Genomic DNA, 18,924 nt, shown 5'->3' on the forward strand with positions numbered 1-18,924 from the left:
ACCTTGAATAAGGCAACACAACAGAAACCCTTTGAGAGACTACGTGCCCAGGACATTGGTCAGGACATCCCAGACTGTCCCTGCATGAAATTATAAAGGGAAATTTGGTTTGGAAAGGTCTTAACTCCTTTACCCTTTCTGTCACTATTTTTCTCTTAATCTCATCTTGTACCCATAGAACTCTCCCTGCAAGGCAAGCCAACTTTTAAGAATGTCACTGATATAGAGTAGCAATATGCTTCATGTTTCAGGTCAGACACTTGGTTTTCAATACCTGACCCTATTGCTTCTTAGCTGTGTGACCCAGGAGAAGTTCTCAACCTTCCGTGCTTAGAGTGCTGAAAATGGAGAGAAAAAGATTCAGCCTTGGGTTGCTGTGGAGTCTAGAAGAGAACATACTGTTAGGAGGTAGAAGTAACAGTCCACGGGACTGCGTCGCTGTGAGATGGGAATAAGTTAGGCCCTTTTAAAACGTGCACAAGACGTTTACTTCTGTCCCAGAGATTTCCAATTTTGTCAGGAGAACAGCAAGGAAGTAAGAAAGTCGCTTTAACAAGGGTGCAAAATGCTGTTTCTCTCCAAAAGCTGCATCTAGTAAGACAGAAGTGCTGGTCCCGTTCAGAGCTGCTAGTTTTATCACTGGAATAGCAGGCGACGGTGAAAGACAGTTCGGTGGAGTCCCTGGGATGTGATTCTTCATTCCACTGGGTTTCCAGTCTTATCAAGAGAACAGCAAGGAAGTAGTGAGCCAGCTCACTTGAGCTTTCAGCCCATCAGAATAGAACATTGTCAACCCGGTTCTTGTAACAGAGCTTTGTTTTGAGCAAAAACTGGGCAAGATTGAACCCTCTCACTGATTGTTAATTGCTGCTTTATTCATTCCCTCAAAATAGTGCTGGAAAGATTCCATCTCAACCAGCTTTGGGGATCTTTCTCTCTTACTGGCCCCCATCCTGTACATTGTGACAAGCGATTTCTCAAGTAACCTTGCTTTGCTCGCTGATCTGCCCACCTAGAAAATCCTCCTTCATGTGGGACAAGAACCAAGGTAGCCTCCATCCTTTGCACTGATTTCCTGGTAACACTATGTCTCTGTATCTTAGAAAATCACCAAGTACACAATTAGAGCTCAATACTCGTCGGCTAGCATAATTATATGGGGCATCTTTCCACACTCCATGAAAATGTGTATTATAGACAAAACTTGCAGGGATTTCCAAAATGTTTGCAGCAAAAGAAATATTTTTAAGAGACATTTATTTGTATACTTTGAAAGAGCTACAGAGGGAGGGAGAAACAAAAAGCAAGAAATTGCCCATGTGTTGGTTAACACCCCAGAAGGCTGCAAAGCCAGACCGGGCCAGATCGAAGCCAGGGTCCTGGAGCTTCTTTGGGATCTCCTGCCCAGATGCTAGGTCCCAAACACCAGGGGTCTTTTTCCTCTCCTTTTCTCAGATCTTTACCAGAGGGCTGGATCGGAAGTGGAACAGCTAGGATATGAACCAACACCCACATGTGAGATGAACGAGTTACAGGTGATGGTTTTATCTGAGATACCACAATGCCAGCCCCAACAAACTTAATTTCATTTTTTTTCCATGAGCTCTGAAGTGTTTCTCACATAGTTTTCATTTTCATCCTAGGATCAATGGAGTTGCTGTGTGCCTCTGCCAGAGGGATTTGCATAGCAACTTTCCCTCTCTGTTGAGAATGCACAGTGTAGGGACTCTAGGGATCTGAGCAGCATCCCATCACACAGGGCCTTCTCTCATCCCTGGGACGGGCTGCCCTGTGGCATAGAGCCAGTTTAGCTTGGTCCTCTGCTCTGAGCACAACCATTTCAGCGCTGGCCTGTTTGTTCTCTCAGATCAAACTCAGCACCTTGTCTTAGCTGCTGGCTGGGTATCAGACCCAGGCCCAGTGACAGATGCAAGATGCCAGGAGTATGAAAATCCAGTCCAACAATAGTTTCCCATTAGTTGAGTTGAAACAGGGAAGGGGATAGTCCAAGTTCATCCTTTTGCAGCGCGTGTCTGGAAAAGGTGTAATTGTCCTATGAAATACAGAAAAGATGCATGCGATTTCCTTCAGTTATCTCTCAGCAGTCAATCTGGAGTAGGTAGGTTGGGATGCCTCTGGAGCCAATTTTAGCTATGTTGTTGTTTCCATGAATAAGATTCATTCATTGATGGAAGAAAGAACTAGAAGCAGGGAGCTAGCCCAGCTAGTATCTCTCAGAAATGTACACTTGCTTGCGAAGCACCATGTGACTGCACTGATTTCTCTCTGTATTCCATCACTTTCTGCATGCTCCTAAAGTAAGTGTTAGGAGCTAGGGAGTGATTGTGGTGCGTTGTTCCTGCTTGCTTTTCTGCAGTATGCCCTGCGTTCACCCTGTTCTTATGACCCAAATTACTTGCCTGTATGTTGCCAATCCAGCACTTCATCCCCTGGTCAAGCAAGGCCAGTCATCTTGGACAGGAGGAAGGACCCTAAAGGAGGCGCCTCCCGCAGTGTCCACTAGGTGGAGATAGAACCTCAGAAGTGCAGGCTCTGAGGCTTTTGGGACCAGCTGTGGCTTATTAGCCCAGCTGGAAATTGCTGGCAAGACTTTGATCAGAATGACAGCTGTGAGAGGCTCCTGGGACACAGGAAGCAGTCAGTGGATGTACAATTTTCCTCGGTTCATCAAAATCAAACAGCTCTCCTCCCAACTCTTGGCAGGAGACAGGAGAGAGACTCCAAAACAGGCTACAGGATCCAAAGTCGATCTTGGATCTGAGTGGAGTTAGTGGAGTAATTGGCAGTGGAGAGTAAGGGCAATTTTCCTCTTACATGACAAACCTGCCCCTGTCACCTTTTGAGAAGTGGAGTGTTAGTGTGGCTTCCCCACCCCGTGGACTTCATCCACAAATGTTACCAGCAAAATCCCTCACTTGGCTCTGCACTAAAAAAACAAAGGGAAGGGGGCTCTGCTGTGGTGCTGGCACCCTATATGGGTGCCAGTTTGTGTCACTGCTGCTCCACTCCTGATCTAGTTCCCTCCATACAGCCTGGGAAAGCAGTGGAGGATGGCTCAAGTTCTTGCAAACAACCTGCATCCAAGTGGGAGACCTGGAGGAAGTTACTGGCACCTGGCTTCTGGCTTTGGATTGGCCCAGCTATGACCTTTGCAGCCATTTGGGGAGTGAGTCGGTTGGAACATCTCTGTCTCTGCTTCTTTGACTCTGCCTTTCAGATTAAAAATAAAATAAAATAAACCTTAGAGATAAGGAAAGGAAAGGAGGATGCTATTCCTTAGTGCCTTAGATGCCAGCCTGGGGTATCTGTATCTAGTATCAGAGTGATATTGGGAGTCCTGACTCCTCTGAGTTTCCTGCTGTTGTGCACCAGGGAGGTGGTAGATGAAGACCCAAATACTACTCATGTGGGAGACCCAAATGGAGTCGTGGGCTCCTGGCTTCAGCTTGACCTGGCGCCAAATGCTGGGACATGAGCCAGCAGAAAGATCTTTTTCTCTCTCTTTTCTTCCCTCCCCCTCTCTCTTTCACATAAATAAATGGTGTTTTGAAACACACACATGTGCTGCTGCTTCTCATAGCAGGTCCCTGTGTCTCTGCAGGCCTCATTTGTGCCTTCTGGGGACTTGTCATGGATACTGCTGACAGTGGCTCTTTCATCTCACAGTTCACAGGTAAAATGAAAAGAATAGGTAAATATAAAATTACCACTTAAAAAATGGCATGGCTGTGGCTAAACCACAGGACTCCCAAACCAAGTCCTCTCCCCTGTCCCAACACCTGGAGTGGTATTTAGGGACAAGTAATGGGTATGTGGCACTGCAACTGGCATGGTTGCTTCTCTCTTTTTTCTGTCTTCCTCTGTGCCTTCCACACTCCGTGACAGTCAGAATCCTATTGTGTCAACCCATTTGTTGTTGCTATAGCAAAATATCCGAGTCTGGGTAACTAGGAAGAAGTGACACTGGAGGCAGACATGCCTGGCATCTGCTCTGTGTCTGGCAGGGGCCTCCTGCTGCATCACTGCGTGGTGCTCGCCGTCCTACAGTGAAGCAGAGTAAGCACGCTTGGGTCTTTTCCTGTAAACCCTCAAATGCCAACTACAAGGTGCTAGCCACATGACCCCATGTAGTTCTAACTACCTCCCCAAGGATTCACCTCCAGACACTATTAGCATTAGTTTGAAGATTAAACTTCCAACACCTGAAGTTTGAGGGGGACACACAGACACACTCAGGAAATGTGGTTGCTATTTTGAATGTGCCGGAAAGCATCCCTCTCTACAGGATTCAAGAACTCTACGTTAAGCTGTCAGTGAAAATTCCAATGATCCCACACACGACTGTTGGGCAGAGCATGCGTTTGTTTCCCAGGCAATTAGGTAATGAGAGTATGGCTTCCAGGATCCTTGTTTAAATCGAGCTAATGTGCTGGATCGTCACACACTGTGGGTAAGGTCAGGGTAAGAAGCCACCAGCCCTGTTAACAGGTGGGCTCAGCAGCAAGCTCTGGCATTTCTCATGGCTGGAAAACAGCAAAGATTGCTCACTGTTTGGAAGATGGAACAAAACGCTGGTGGATGTGGCTAAGTCCGAGGCTCTAGCCACACAGTCTTGCCCTAGAGTAGATCATTCACACAAAGAAGGCTCACAAAATTGTATTAGATATTTTATTTTTACAAGCATGGAAACGAAATATAATTGCATGCTGGTATATTCTACGACATGATTTAAGAGATCGCAAGTCTTAATTATCAAAATGCAAAGCATCCAGTTTCAAAGCTGGCATCTTCCTTGAAAGGATAGGACGCTATTCCTGTTACCTTTTAAAAATGCATAAGGCAGTTATGCCCGCAAGAAGCTCCTCTTTTATTTTTGATGTTAGAAGAATCAGATTTCTGCTAGTATGGGTGACCAGCTTTATCTTTGCAGAACAGAGGCCCCCTTGTACTTTACAATCCCATGATACAAATAAAATTCATTCCATTTAAGCAGCATTTCCAGGACTGAAATGTTTTCTGTGCATTCTTACATGACTTTGCCCTACTCACCTCATCTTCATGTCACTTACATTCCTGAAGTCTTCCAATATATACCACTCTGAAATGTTCTACCCAAACCACAAGAAGGCTGTGGCTCCCCTTAGTGTTTCTACATTTCTGGTCTTTACAAGCTACACCCTGAATAATTCACGAGCATCTATTGATCTCTTTTCTTATCTAAACAATAAGACAAGGCAGGAGACGGCAGACACATGGCTTATTCATGACACAATGTGCTACTTTGCTGTGTTGTTCCTTGAAAACACTCCTGCTCTTTCTATTAATTGCTCATCTGTGAGTGCCCAACCTCCCAATCTCTGAAAGATAGCTGAATGAGAAAAAGTCATAGCCATGACAATCTTAGAGGTCAACAACATGGAAGCTTAAAAACTTCCCAGCCAAGTAGACCACTATCCACTAGGTTTACGCCAGGGTCATGTCTGAGCCCATGTGTCTCCTGCCCTCTGAGACTGGCTGCTCAAAACTGGCGATCTCAGAACCACATGGGTCTCCTGTTTTCCATCATATACAGACCTCTCAACTACTTTCTTCTACAGTTTAGAATTCTACTTAGGCAAAGAGTAGTGGTGGGCAATGGGCTGACAGCCAGAAGATGCTTTCCCCCATTTTTTTTTGTTTTGTTTTTTTACAAAAAGAAACATGAACTAAAATTTGGATCCACTTGTGTGCTGAGGTTTGCAAGTGGGGAAAACACACACACTCCTGAATGTGTGTGTGTGTGTGTGTGTGTGTGTGTGTGTGTGTGTGTGTGTTGGGGGAGGGGAGAAGGGGTAGTAATGGAACGTGCCTCAATTAATGAACATGGGCACGCGGCCAGCCTTGCATTTCTATGAAACTCAACTGACGGTTCCTGCCATTATCCAGATTCCCTTTACAACCTCCAACACAATGACTCCCTAGGGATGCTTGCTGAAGTGGGTGGAAGGTCATTGTTTCTTGTTGTCTTGCATTTTTTGAACATGACGACCTTAGCCTTGTCCCAGCCAGCAGACTCTCCTTAGTTGATCATGTCAAGGTCGCCCACATGCCCTTGTGTTGTTATGACCTTGCATCAAACCTCCTCAATATAATCCTAGGAATTATGTCACAGCCACTCTTCCTCGAGTCTTTAGTTTTAATTCGGTTGATGCCCTAACTCAGTACTGAGCTCTGATAAGTTTGGTATTTACCTTGAGAATTTGCTCTACACAGGCATCCTAACAATCACTTCCTCCAGTAACTTTACATAATGACTCGTTCAGAGAAAGGGATGTGTCAATTCTCAGGCTAGCATCAATGTCACTTGCACATGCAGAAATCAGAAGCTCGATGCAAAGCACTGTTCAGACCTCTGCTTCCCGTGCCTCGCATTCTCCATAAGGAAGGTGCAGTGGCAGTCGAATAAAATCTTATAATGAAAGGAAGAGAAGTTTTAAGGGACTGAAATATTACAAAGGAAACTTCTGGACCTCAATAAACAAGGCACTAGCTCTCATACCCTGTGTCCCTGCCTTCCTAGTGGTGGACCATTTTTGTTTCTCAGTCCTTACACAGACCACAAAGCCCACTCATTCCAAAGGGTCAGCTTGATTCTGTCTCATTCTCCTTTTTGGATCAAAGTTTGATTAAGAGAGCATGGTTGCCATGTCTACAGCACATGGTGAACTCTGCTATGGGTTGCATTATAATAAATATTTGCATTTTGTATGAAGTACACACACACAATCAAAACATCCATGCATATAATTCACAATCAAATTTTTCAGAAAATCTCTGCCACTTATACTTCAAGATAAAGTATCACTAGGAATACGGAGCAATCAGCTATAAATTCCTTCTGGAAGCTTTCCAAGTGACTGAAAGATAAATTAGACTATAAAGCATGCATAATGGATATTTGTCTCAGAATCTAAACACTGAAAGAAATAATACAGAGTGAGCTGTACACACACTAGGGGCTGTTATATACACAGCAACAATAATAAGTGACAACAACAACAATATACAGTGCTTTAAGATGATTAAAATCTATTCTATAATGCTCAGAGAAGTACCTGGTTAAAGCTGTTACATATGAAACAGTTGGCATCTGTTTTCACTGCAATATATCAAAGTTGGCAATTAATGGGTATAAAAATATATATATATTTTGCTTTCAAAATGTGGAGCAAAATAAAACATAAAGCTTTTCTGATAAAATGTAAAACAGCTAATCACAGTTGAACCTGCTTTGTTCTGATCAGGAATTGTTATTAACTTCCTCTGCACACTCAGTGAACTTAGCCCAAGCCTGGATGTGCACAGGAACAGATGCACCTGTATAGCATCAGGGGAATCAAGTCTCCTTCCACTTGCAATTCTTGGAAATATTATTATCCACATGAAAACATCCTGATAATGTAATTTCCTCCTCCTTTTCCCCCCATTCTTGGCTAAGAAAATATTAGGATGACATTAAACCCATTCTCAATGACTTACTCCTGGTTTCCATTTTTGAGTCAACTGAAAAATTCTTAATGGTTTGGTATCTGAGAGCTTATGTTAGATCATAACATGTGATCTTTAATGTTGCTTTCCTTTGTTATTTTTTCTGTTTCTTTTTCCTTTTTTCCCTGCTCCTTCTCTCCTCTTCCTCTACCTTTCTCTCCCTTCCTAGAATTCACTAGAATTATTTCCTAGCCTCTACTTCTTTACTTATTATTTTAATAAAAGCTTATCTTTGTGTTCCACATGTGAAAAGTGAAAATGTCTCTTTAAAATGTTATTTTACAATATAGACAGGAAGTTGGACATGAGAGACTTGAGTTTTCTTAAATACTATACACATTTGGTTATACCAGGGGCAGGAAGAGGGAGCAGAAAGGAGAATACCAGTGACTTTTAGTTTGTCTTTACAAAAGGAAGTGTCTTCTTTAGCAAGAAAGTCTTCAGGGTTTGCTCCCAGAGGCCTGCGAGAGAACACTTTACCATGACTCCAGGAAGGCCTGGTTCTCAGAGACACATCCATCTTTGAAGAGGTCACATGGGTTGGATTTTGCTCTTCTTAGTTGAGCAAAGAATAAGCACTGGACGAGTTTTCCACAGATGAGCTGGTTGTTTCTGGGGTGGAGACATCATACGTTCCTGAAAAACAGAGCAGCAGTTCAGCCCTGCAGACCAGTCTTCTTGACCCCTGAACTACGAGCGTCTTCTCATGGACCAAGGACGCTCTAGTCCTGGAGCCAGGTAAGCTTGTCCATACCTGGAGACCCGCCATGCCTGCCCTCCTCCCAAGACCCGGAAGTGCCAGAGAACACACTGAGCTGTGGTTCTCAAGCATGCGTGCAGCCCACAAGCACTAACTACTTCACATCACCCCAGCAGCCAGATTTTCACAAAAGACAGGAAGATCACTACGTGGAAAGCTTCTCCACATGCCACCACATGCGCAGGCCTGGGGAGATCTGCATGAGAGCAGCTCCCTGGGTGATTTGGGAAAGCTCTTTGAAGGGATCTGGCGGTTGCACTGAAGGTCAAGGTTTATAAAGGGAGGAGAAGGAAAGGAGAGAGAAAATGGCAAGAGAAGAAAAGGCAGGACCAGAAAGAAGCAGATGTCAAGGACACCAACAGAACCAGTACAGGAAGAAGGCCAGCCTCTGAGCAACTGCACAGCTGGCATGGGCAGATTGGGGGGCCGGGCAATTGTGCATAGAGAGAAAAAGTAGGTAGTGCTTGCTGAGCAAGGAGAGAGTTGAAGGGCCCACCCTACCATTACATTGGTGAACTGCCACTGCTAACAAGGTTTCCATCATTGCCTGGGGGGACCTTTGGGGAGGCTGACAACACAAACAATAATGAGAGTATTACGAACCCCCCAAACAAGTACAAGTGGAGCTGCGTTCATGATCCTGGAGATAGTGGCCATGGCCAGAAATCTGAGTCCACACCCAACATTCATCCAACTGATTCAGAAACAAGGAACACATCTTACTGGCCTCACACATCATACTTCTGACTTATGGAATTCTTTCATCAACTTGTCATTCTCTCTAACAAATGATAAATGTTCCAGCAACATTCTACTGAAGTGTAATTGTCTTAACACAACTGAGGTTTTCTTCTCCTTCTTCTCCTCTTCCTCCTCCTTCTTCTTCTCCTCCTTTTTCTTCTTCTTCCTCTTCTTCTCCTTCCTCTTTTCTTTTCTTACCAGGTAGAAACAGTGAGTTGGCAAAATCAAAAGTGAAAATCTACTACTTTCATGTGCAATTCATCAAACTGAAGCAGAAAACACCAAATTCTCTGGAGGTTTAATAACTCTCAAAGTTTGCTTTTGTATGAAAAGCATGGTTTGGAACATTTTCAGGTTTCACTCGTGAGCTCTGTTCAGTTCCAGAAAGCTGAAATACATCCAGGAGTGTATTTTCCCAGAGACGATGGTGATATTAGACAGGGGATTCAGTGAACAGCAATAAATAGGTGAGAGCCTTTGCCCAAGTCATTAAGACTACTCATTTTGCATCAATGAGGTATATTACCCATGAACATTTATAACAAAATAGCTAACTTGGGTTACGTGGCTAATAAACATTCACATGTACACTAGAATCTGTGAAAATGGAAAAAATAATAGATGAAGTCACAAATTGGATGCTGTAGAAGTTTCAAAATATATTCATTGTTGCACCATAAGCCAGAAATGTGACTTATTTATTCCTATGCACCATAAACAGAAAGGGCCTCTGTGCGGCGAGGAAAACAATTACAGCCCTCATCTTGACAGTGGATAGTTTAAGAAGCATTTTCCAAAGGCTGGTCTAAATTTAATATCTGATTCATTGTAAGGGACCATTAGTTGTTGATTGAAGAGAGTTGCCCCTGTATAGCATCCTGGTGATTTGCGAAAATGTAAGCAGACCTTTACATTGAACCTTTATCCCAAATGAAACCATTCCAAGTAAATTCCAGAAAGTTGGGACAAGAGCAGGGGTGTTGAGGGCCCCACATTAAGAAACGCTTGGAGGTCATTACTTACCTGTTTTACCAAATAAATTGTTAAATCTTCTTGATATTGGAGAGCTCATAGAAAATACAGGTGTGGATGAACCTAGAGATGTTGTCTAGAAGACAGGGAGGAAAAACGAAAACAGTCATAAAGCACATTTATAATGTTTTGAGCTGTAGGAAGACTGGAATTGTGTCTTCTACTGGTCACTTTCTGTATCTCTAACCCAATCCAAATAGGTCTCCTTGATGTTCTAGAATTCCATCATCTATATTAGAAAAATAACCTTGAGAGATGGAGGGGGAGGGAGAAAGAGACAGAGAGAAGAGAGAGAAGATGGATGGATGGATAGATGAGAGATAGACAGATAGGGATGGAAGTAAAACTAGAAATAGAGATGAAAGAGAGATAAAGAGAGAAGAAATGAAGGGAGAAAGAGGAAGGAAGAAAAAATAAGCCTTTCAATGTTTTATTGTTTGATACATCTTTAGCATATATACATATATTATACATATACATATAGCATATTACATATATATTTGACATATATATGACATATATATGTGTGTGTGTCAAATATATATGTCAAATATATCCAAGGGCAATATATATACTCTAAAATTAAGTGCAGAAAATTGCATCCATTCTTAAAATTGTTTTCTCTAATTTCTTAAATGTTGCTGGTAGTCAGTTTCTTGTGCAAAGTTTTAGTTTTAAGTTTATAAACTTCGCCATTTAAATTCAAATTTTAAAGCATGGAGTAGCATCTTAAGGATAGCTCTGTGGTTGTGCCTAACAGGCATAATGAGGTGAGAAGCAAAAATTTCTGGGTAACCCATGAAAAACTTAATAATGGAGGGTGAAGGATTAGGGGTACAATGTAAATAAGCCCACTGATAAATCCCAAGGAGAAAATATAAAGCCCTCCACTTCTTACTTGGGAAATTAGCAAGGATATGACATAGGAAGTTTCCACAGAGAAAAGTGTTACCTTTGAGTGTTGAGAAGACCATCTTGACAATGAAAACTTATTCAGCAAAGCTTCCTGAACCTGCATTATTTTAAAGACAACATCATAAATTCATCATGCCATGCACATTTTGGACTTTTCTAAGAATATGGAAGTGTACTTGTTCTTACCTTCTGATCCCAGAGGCATCCAAACAGCAAAATGAATAATCCCTGGGAAAAGGGATTAGAAAAAGGTGCATGTTAAACATACCCTGTTGTTTTGTACAATTATTAGCCTTGTGACAAGTATTTGCTGCCCATCTTCCCATATGAGTTTATTGAATTAATCTAGGGCATAATAACTTTAAAGGAGAAGCAATAAATGGTCCTGAATATTATAATCTTGGGAGAGCATTTTCTAATTGCAGTTATGAACAGGAGATCCTGCTGGCTGCTCTTATGCTTACAGTATTTCTCATCCATTGCTACAGGTTGTGAAGAGAAACCGTGGCATAGAGTGAGATGATTATTTTCTTCTTACTCAGGGATATCTTGAAAGTCATTAGATAGGAGCCTTATAGCTTGGAGCTGTAGGTCCAGTAGAAGAAGTGAGAGTTATATGATCTTGGAGCAAAAACCAGGAAGTTGTATCTCAACTGCACCTCAAGACCTCCTGCCTCCTCATTAACTCAGAGGAGTGCACATTCTGGGGCAGGATGATTACTTTTTTAAATCTTACTCCTTGCTGAAACAGAATAAATCACTCCCTTCCCTGTATTCCAAAGTCAGCCAGCCTGCATGTCGGTAATAATTCTTTTAACAGATTGACCTGCACTGCAATTAATTATGTGTTGTAGTACAGGAGAGAAAAGAACTCTTTCCAGTTTATAAATAATCCAACAATCTGTCTGCTATTTATTGTTCAACGTATGTTTCCAGAGAACCTATTATGTGACACACGGCATTCATTTCATTCATTTGTTTACTGAGAGTCTGCTCTGGTACATGATCTTTACGAGGTGCTTGGGGTGTAGTAATCAGTAAGAAAGATGTGATCGCTGTAGGTATGACACAGCATTCACTAAGTTCCTATGGAAATTAATCAGAGATTTTGCCTGTTTAGATTGTGGTATTTTCACTTAGGAGATAACAGACTCCATCAATATAATGTTACAGAAATTACAAAATTTAGAAATAGTTCTTTCCTCTTCCTTGCACTACCAGGGCATTTAGAAGATCTTGGCTTAGACAATTAAGTCATGCATGCGGTTGAGACATGAGGTTCCTGGGAGCAGAAGAATGTGTTTCTGTCTCATTGAATTCTTGTAATTACCACCTTTTAGGGCTAATCCTCTAGATTAAAGTCCTTCCCCATTCCTACTCCTGTTTGTGTTTCTGTCATTAGTGTGTCTCACAGAAACAGAAGCTTTCTGAGAATCTTGGCACTTCAGAACTTACCTGGAAGGCATTGAGGAGAGTAAATATGATATGGAACACAGCATTGCTCCCTTGGAACACAGTAGCAAGACCAAAACCCCACGTGAGTCCCAAGAGTGGTGTGAGGACCCCAATGCTCTTGCTGATCTGAAATAGACTGCTCTTTTCTTGTTTGCTTGGCTTGTCTCCAATGGAAGGTCTTAGAATCTTGGTGATGACCACCGCTGTGATGGTCACATTGACCACCACGATGATCAGGGCTGGGATGACGAAGGCAAGCAGGGCCTTGGTGTCATCCCAGTTGAGCCAACAGGCATTCTTCCTCGTGTAGACTTCCTGTGGCTGGGTGGCCCCCACTGTGATGACTGAGATGACAAGGGGACAGCCATAGCCAAGAGAGAAGGCAATGGCTTTCTGAATGGACTTGCTTGCATCATGCAGGATGAAAACCAGGCGATAGAAGAGCATGAGGCCCAGCGCCAGCATCCAGAAGAAGACACTGAGGTAGAAGAAGTGGATGAAGAAAGTTGCAGCCACACAGGCTGTCTTGTTGAGTGGGTAGTAATAGTCATGGATGGCAGTGGCTACAATGAACCAGGTGTCAGCAACCAGAAGGGAGGCAGCAATGTTTACTATGCAGATATGGCGCATGTAGGAAGTCCGGTTCTTGGTGACTGATTTCCACACCATTGCCTCCACCACCAGACAGGCCGCTAGGCTCAAGATGGAGAATCCCAATCCAATGTAGGAAATTATATCCAGCAGTATCTTCAAGAGGGAGTCAGAGTCTGGCAAGTCTGGGGACATGAGGATGGAGAATGATGTCAGGTGGTCACAGGTGCAGAAGACACTGTCCCTGTCCACTTCTTTGACATAGCATCCACTGCTGTCCCACCCTCCTGTGTTGTTGGCAAGACTGAAATTCCAGAAGACACACTGCGGGTTCCCCACTGCAGGATTGTTGATCTTAAAAATCATGGAAATCCTGAATGGTGTGGCTATATTGTGGCTGACGGTAGTTGTCATCACCAAACTATTTGCAAAATCATCTCTCTGACCATCCTGAGCAAGGATGGTTTTGAGAGTTGGAAAAGCCACAGTGACAATAGATGAGTCAGGCTGCATATTTTCCAGCTGGCACTTGTCAATGACCACATTGCCCCAGAGGTCAGACTCTGGGAAAACAAATCTCTGTTGATAGGGCTTGGGGTGGCCAGATTTTACCACCATGCTCCTCATCTGCACATTAGGATGGGACAGGGACAAAGAGGTGCTATCCCTAGACCGTAGGGCTTGGGAAAATCTTTCCACAGAATGCAGGAGCTGTGAACTTTGGTGGCTCTGTTGCTCTTGTAAAACCTTCCAGGTGCTCAAGACATTCCTGCTGAGGATGACGTTAACGGTGGCAAGCACATGCTGTAAATAACAAGGAATGGCATTATATCAAATTCTTTCAATTATAAAAGATAAATTTTACCTCCCTGGAACCTAGTGGAGTGGTTATTGGTAAGTTGAAGATGGAAGAGAAGTATGGAGCATTCCAGACAAGGAGGAGCTATGCCTCTCATGGCAAAGGTTAATGAAGGATGGGACCCTAGTCTGTGTAGATTCCTTAAACACGGAGTATTACTCATGGTGAGAAGCACCTAGTCACCAGTCAGGAAGGACAAGTTGGCAGGCAAGAAGAGATGTTTAGTGTCTGCTCCATTGTGTTTTAAATATCAAGTATGCAAAGGCTTACGGTGATATTTTAGCAGAAAGAGTAAAAAAGTTCTAGAAGGCTCTCTCAAATCAGGAGCATCAAAGGAAGTGTCAGAAACAGCTTTCTTCTCTGTGGAGCAGCTTGATTTGCTCCCACATGAAGATGGGCTTGCTATTTTCACACATGACTCTCTCCACAAATGATTTCTGTGCCTTTCTTTGCCTTACTGCCCTCTGGAAGTATAAGTAGGTTGAGTAGTAGCCCTCAAAATGATATCTAACTCCCAAACCCCGTGATTGTCATCTTATTGAGGCCAACAGTATTTGTAGATAGAATTACTCAAAGTTCCATGCTGGAATCCTTGGGTGAATCCAAAACCAATGACACAAGTTTTTATAAGAGATAGAAGAGAACACTAATGGAGGATTGATGGAGGCCACAGGATATTGGAATGGTACAACCAAGAGCCAGGGGATGCCTGAAGCTAGACAAAGCTGGATGAAGAATTTTTTCAGAGCACTGGAGGGTGTGTCTCTAGTTAATATCCTAAATTCATACTTCTACCCTTCAGAACTGTGACAGAACATATTTCAGACATTACATGCTCCTTACTTTACAGCAGGCATAGGATATTTATATGACTTCTTGGCATGTTGTTAGTAAGTTCCTGAGCAGTTGGCCTCTTGGTAGATTTGACTGGGGAGGCACTCGCAAGCGATGTGGAGGGATGAAAGAGAAGCTGAGATTCTCTCCTTGATGTTCCTGTCACTGTCTCTCATCTCCTTTGTTCTTAGTACATCTCTGGAAGTAGCTTTGGCTGTCTAAGACTGTGCCTCCCACTGAATGCCACTCCTGTAAACCTTCAACTCTCATAGGCCTCCAGCTGCACTTTTTCTCTTTGCCTTAGAGGCAGGTAATGGCTAATCAATAGTGCAGGTGACAAGGTGCCCCATGACCTTTTTATTTGTTTCTTTCTAACTCCTGGATTTATTTTTGTAAGCATCTTTTCATTGGAATACTTGTTTGGGTGAGTTTTATGTCTTTAATAAACCCAGATTGCTTCAAAGTTCTTGGAGTGCTTAACCCTGGAGGACTGTTGCTATGTCCATATTCTGAAAATATCTAGTTCCTGATTTCCCCAGAAAATAGTTAAGAATTTATTTTGTTTTCATGAAAAAATTAAAGCAAAAACTCGCTAAAAAATTCTTCTGAAGGTCTAAAGCTGAAAGCTAGGAACAAACCCTGATAGCCTAAAAGCCATAGCTGACAGCACATGTGGCTGACAGCACATGTGTCCAGACACTGTTCAAAGGGGAGCAAAAGGGAGTTTAGATACTAATGTGAATGGCCTTCTAAGGCCTGTATGTGTTAACTTTTGTGTCCTCCAAACCTTGTGTTAATGGATTAAGTGTAGATATTTAATTCAACTATGGGTCTGGAAATGGGTCCCTTTGAAGATGATTAAATTGAACTGGATTACTATAATGAAGGCACCACAATTCCATCTATTCTGCTTACCATAAGAGGCCACAATAACATGGATGAGTTTGTTCCCTGTCTCTCTGCTTTCTGGGTCCTGTCCCACACCACCCTCATCAGATACCAAGGCAATGGTACTACTGAGCCTTCAATATTGAACCTCTAAAAATATCAATCGGAATAAACCTCCTTTCTTCATAAGTAGTTTCACCCAGGTATTTTGATGACAATAATGTAAAGGTGCATAATAATAGTGAGGATTTATGTTTCTTAAAAAATATTCTGAGAAGTGAAATAGTAAGACTTAAAACTTCTGATAAGAAGCTGCATGGTGGTGCATCTGGCTAATCCTCTTCCCTGTGACGCTGCCATCCCATGTGGGCACTGGTTTGTATCTAGCTGTTCTACTTCCAATTCAGTTCTGCCTATAGCTTGAAAAACAAGTAGAGTGTAACTGAAGTCTTTGGGCCCCTGCCTCCATGTTGGGGACCCAGATGAAGCTCTTGGCTCCCAGCTTTGGATCAGCTCAGCTCTTGCTGTGGTGGCCATGTGGGGAGTAAAACAGTGAATGGAGGCTCTCTTCTATCTGTCTCACCTTCTCTCTGTAAAATCTACTTTTCAAATGAAATATCACTCTAAAAACAAAGGAAAACAAACACCTTCTGTTCGGTCTTAAGCAAACTTACCATCATCATTTCTGAATTCACTTGAATGGGAACTGTTGAGAGCAAATCTAAAATATTAATAATGGCTCCCAGGCTCCCAGGAAATGAGCTGATTTCATGTTTCGCTTTGACTGTGCTGGTTGAAAGATCTTTCAGGTATGTGGGGAGCTTTTCATCTTGGGAAGGGCTCTTGATCAAGGCCTAGAAAAACAAAAGCCAAAGCAAGGAAAAAATGTGTTATGGAGTTCACCCATCAAGCCCCAATGACCACACATGACAAAACCTAACTTAGCCATACTTTACTCTATTCCATAAGTATATCCCAGGAGACAACATACTTTTAAAGAATGAGCTCAAATTCTGTCTTGTCTAGGAAGAGTGCACCTTAGTGCACTTAGTAAGAGTGCACCTTTCCCTAAATGTATAAAATTTATTTAATTTAATATGCCTCACATCTACTAGCAGAATTTCAATGTTTTAACTGCAGACTCTCTCCAATTAAATAGAAGCACCTCAGTAGCCATGTGCATATTCCTTCACATATTTCTCATATTCAATTAAGCCCAACATTGTGCAAGATACATAACTTGGTATATTATCTAATAAGTCTATGTTGAATGGATGAATCAAATAATCCTTTTCCATTGAAAATGTATCTAGGAGTAGGTCCAGGGCTTATATTCAGACCAAATTATAATTTTTCTATTTATAGATTAATTTATATCCTCTATTCTTATATCCCTTATCTATCAAGGTCAAACTGATGCCAAGAGATCAAGCAACATTTGTTGGTTTATCCTAGCAAAAAAGAAAGTATATATACCCCTCTAGTTGGTTTGTATTCTGAAACAAATCAGAGTCTGAGTTCTGGGTTGGCCTCTCTATCTTGATAGAACCTAGAATAATACTTTTTCTGTAGCAGAAACTTTAATTAATGTGGTGTAAGATGAGAGACAGAACATAGTTTGATAAAACACAAGTCAGTATTATTAGCTCTTTTCTCAATCTTCCTCCATTGGTTGAGAGAATTTGGAACTGGTCTCCTAGTAGATATAACCCCCCCCAGTTCTGTCAACAGCATTTATTTAGTATAAGTCGTTGAGTTTTGAGTGGCTCTAACTTACAACAAATTAGCTGTACAAGTGATATTTGTTTTGACAGAATGAAAGGAATACTTCCTTGCTACATGGTTGTGGTCTCTCCTTTAGGTAAGACAGGCAGCAGGGTTGTCCCTTTTTCGTTAGTATAGTTTAACTTCAAAAGCTGAAGAAATCTCAGACTTCCAAGAACATAGAGCCCAACCACGTCTTTTTTAGATTGATACACCTTATTTTTTCATATTACTCACATTTCTGGAAAGAGGATAGCTATTTTCTGGACATCAAGATAATTTAAAGGAAAGCAGTAAGAGAGAGAATACCACCATGCCCGTTGAATGTATTGGATACAAAGTTGTAGAAGCCAGATCTCAGGTGTTCACCTGTTCTTAGGGCAGAACATATGTTTCATTGACTTCACATTTGAATTTAAGCCAAATATCCAGATTCTTTATGCATTTGTTGATGTGCATCTTCTTTGGAAAGAAAATATCTTTTGGAACAACACAAACTATGCCAAAGACCATTTCCCTAAGTAGTGAGAAATATGGAAAGCCAGAAAGATCTTCCTGCCACATGGCTGAGTAAAATGTCTGAGGGTCACCTTGGCCAACGATAGTAGACTGTTTATAGGGGCAGAGATGCACTCGTTCCTGTTCATCTTCCACTTGGAGCCTACACATTCGTAAGTGATGACCCCGCCGAGATTGCCAGGTCTGTTGGAAACACTGGTGAACCGACACAGTTTCTGGATAACTTTCCCAGGTTCTCCAGCACCTATGATGGGATCTTGGCACGTGATGTTCTTTCCTGTATTAGAAACACATAATTAAAAGGGACAATGGAAAAAAAGAAAAATAGTGGAAATAGGAACAGATAGACGTAAGACTCTGATGTTTGAATTATTATTTCCTTTCAATTTCAGTGCTCTTTCTGGAGCTATGTAATTTCTTAATTTTGTTCCTGATTTTCCAAAACTTTTCATGAATCTTCACACAAACCAACTTCTCCAACCTGCATTGTGTTTTCTAACAGTATTTATTTTCTTTATATTCAATTTCCATCTCCAATTCCCAGAAATACTCTCTACTATGGAGAAAATCTAGATCTTTAAAATGGTGAGCACCAAATGTGAATTCATCTACATAAGAGACACCAACTATGCAAGAATCTTGTAGGCACAAAACCTTAATCCAGGGATTCTCAACTTTGGTATATGAGAATAACCTGAGAGATGTTTGGAATCTGCCATCATCCTAGGTAATACTAGCCCAAGTAAATCAAGATTTCCAGAGATGGGATTCAGGCATCAGCAGGTTTTTAAGCTTCCTTGGTAATTCCAATACACTTCTGAGGTTAAGAAGCACTGCCATACTTCCTTTTATATATTTCTTAGTATATATTTGAGAAGGCAAGAGGAGAGAAGACAGAGATAAAGAAATACCATATGCTGGTTGATTTCCACAATGCCTGCAATGGCTAGCCCAGGCCAAAATCTGAGAGTCAAGAACTTAATCCATGCTTCCTATGTGGGACAGCAGATATGCAACC

The 18,924-nt window shown here is 42.0% G+C and overlaps 1 protein-coding gene across 1 annotated transcript in view; it reads right to left on the reverse strand.

Moving 5' to 3' along the window:
• Positions 1-4,686: 4,686 nt before the first annotated feature.
• Positions 4,687-18,924, reverse strand: part of ADGRF5 (adhesion G protein-coupled receptor F5) — a 54,394-nt gene continuing 40,156 nt past the window's right edge. The window contains exons 14-20 of the mRNA XM_040983507.1: positions 17,978-18,183; positions 16,298-16,477; positions 12,452-13,846; positions 11,183-11,224; positions 11,034-11,093; positions 10,073-10,157; positions 4,687-8,184 (exon numbers count right to left, since the gene is read on the reverse strand). Of these exons, the coding sequence (XP_040839441.1) occupies positions 8,105-8,184; positions 10,073-10,157; positions 11,034-11,093; positions 11,183-11,224; positions 12,452-13,846; positions 16,298-16,477; positions 17,978-18,183 (2,048 nt within the window). The 3' untranslated portion in view covers positions 4,687-8,104. The remainder of the gene's footprint in view (positions 8,185-10,072; positions 10,158-11,033; positions 11,094-11,182; positions 11,225-12,451; positions 13,847-16,297; positions 16,478-17,977; positions 18,184-18,924) is intronic.

Source organism: Ochotona curzoniae, unplaced genomic scaffold, assembly GCF_017591425.1.
Source record: "Ochotona curzoniae isolate NIBS_2020 unplaced genomic scaffold, NIBS_Ocur_1.0 contig_3819, whole genome shotgun sequence".
Taxonomy (NCBI): domain Eukaryota; kingdom Metazoa; phylum Chordata; class Mammalia; order Lagomorpha; family Ochotonidae; genus Ochotona; species Ochotona curzoniae.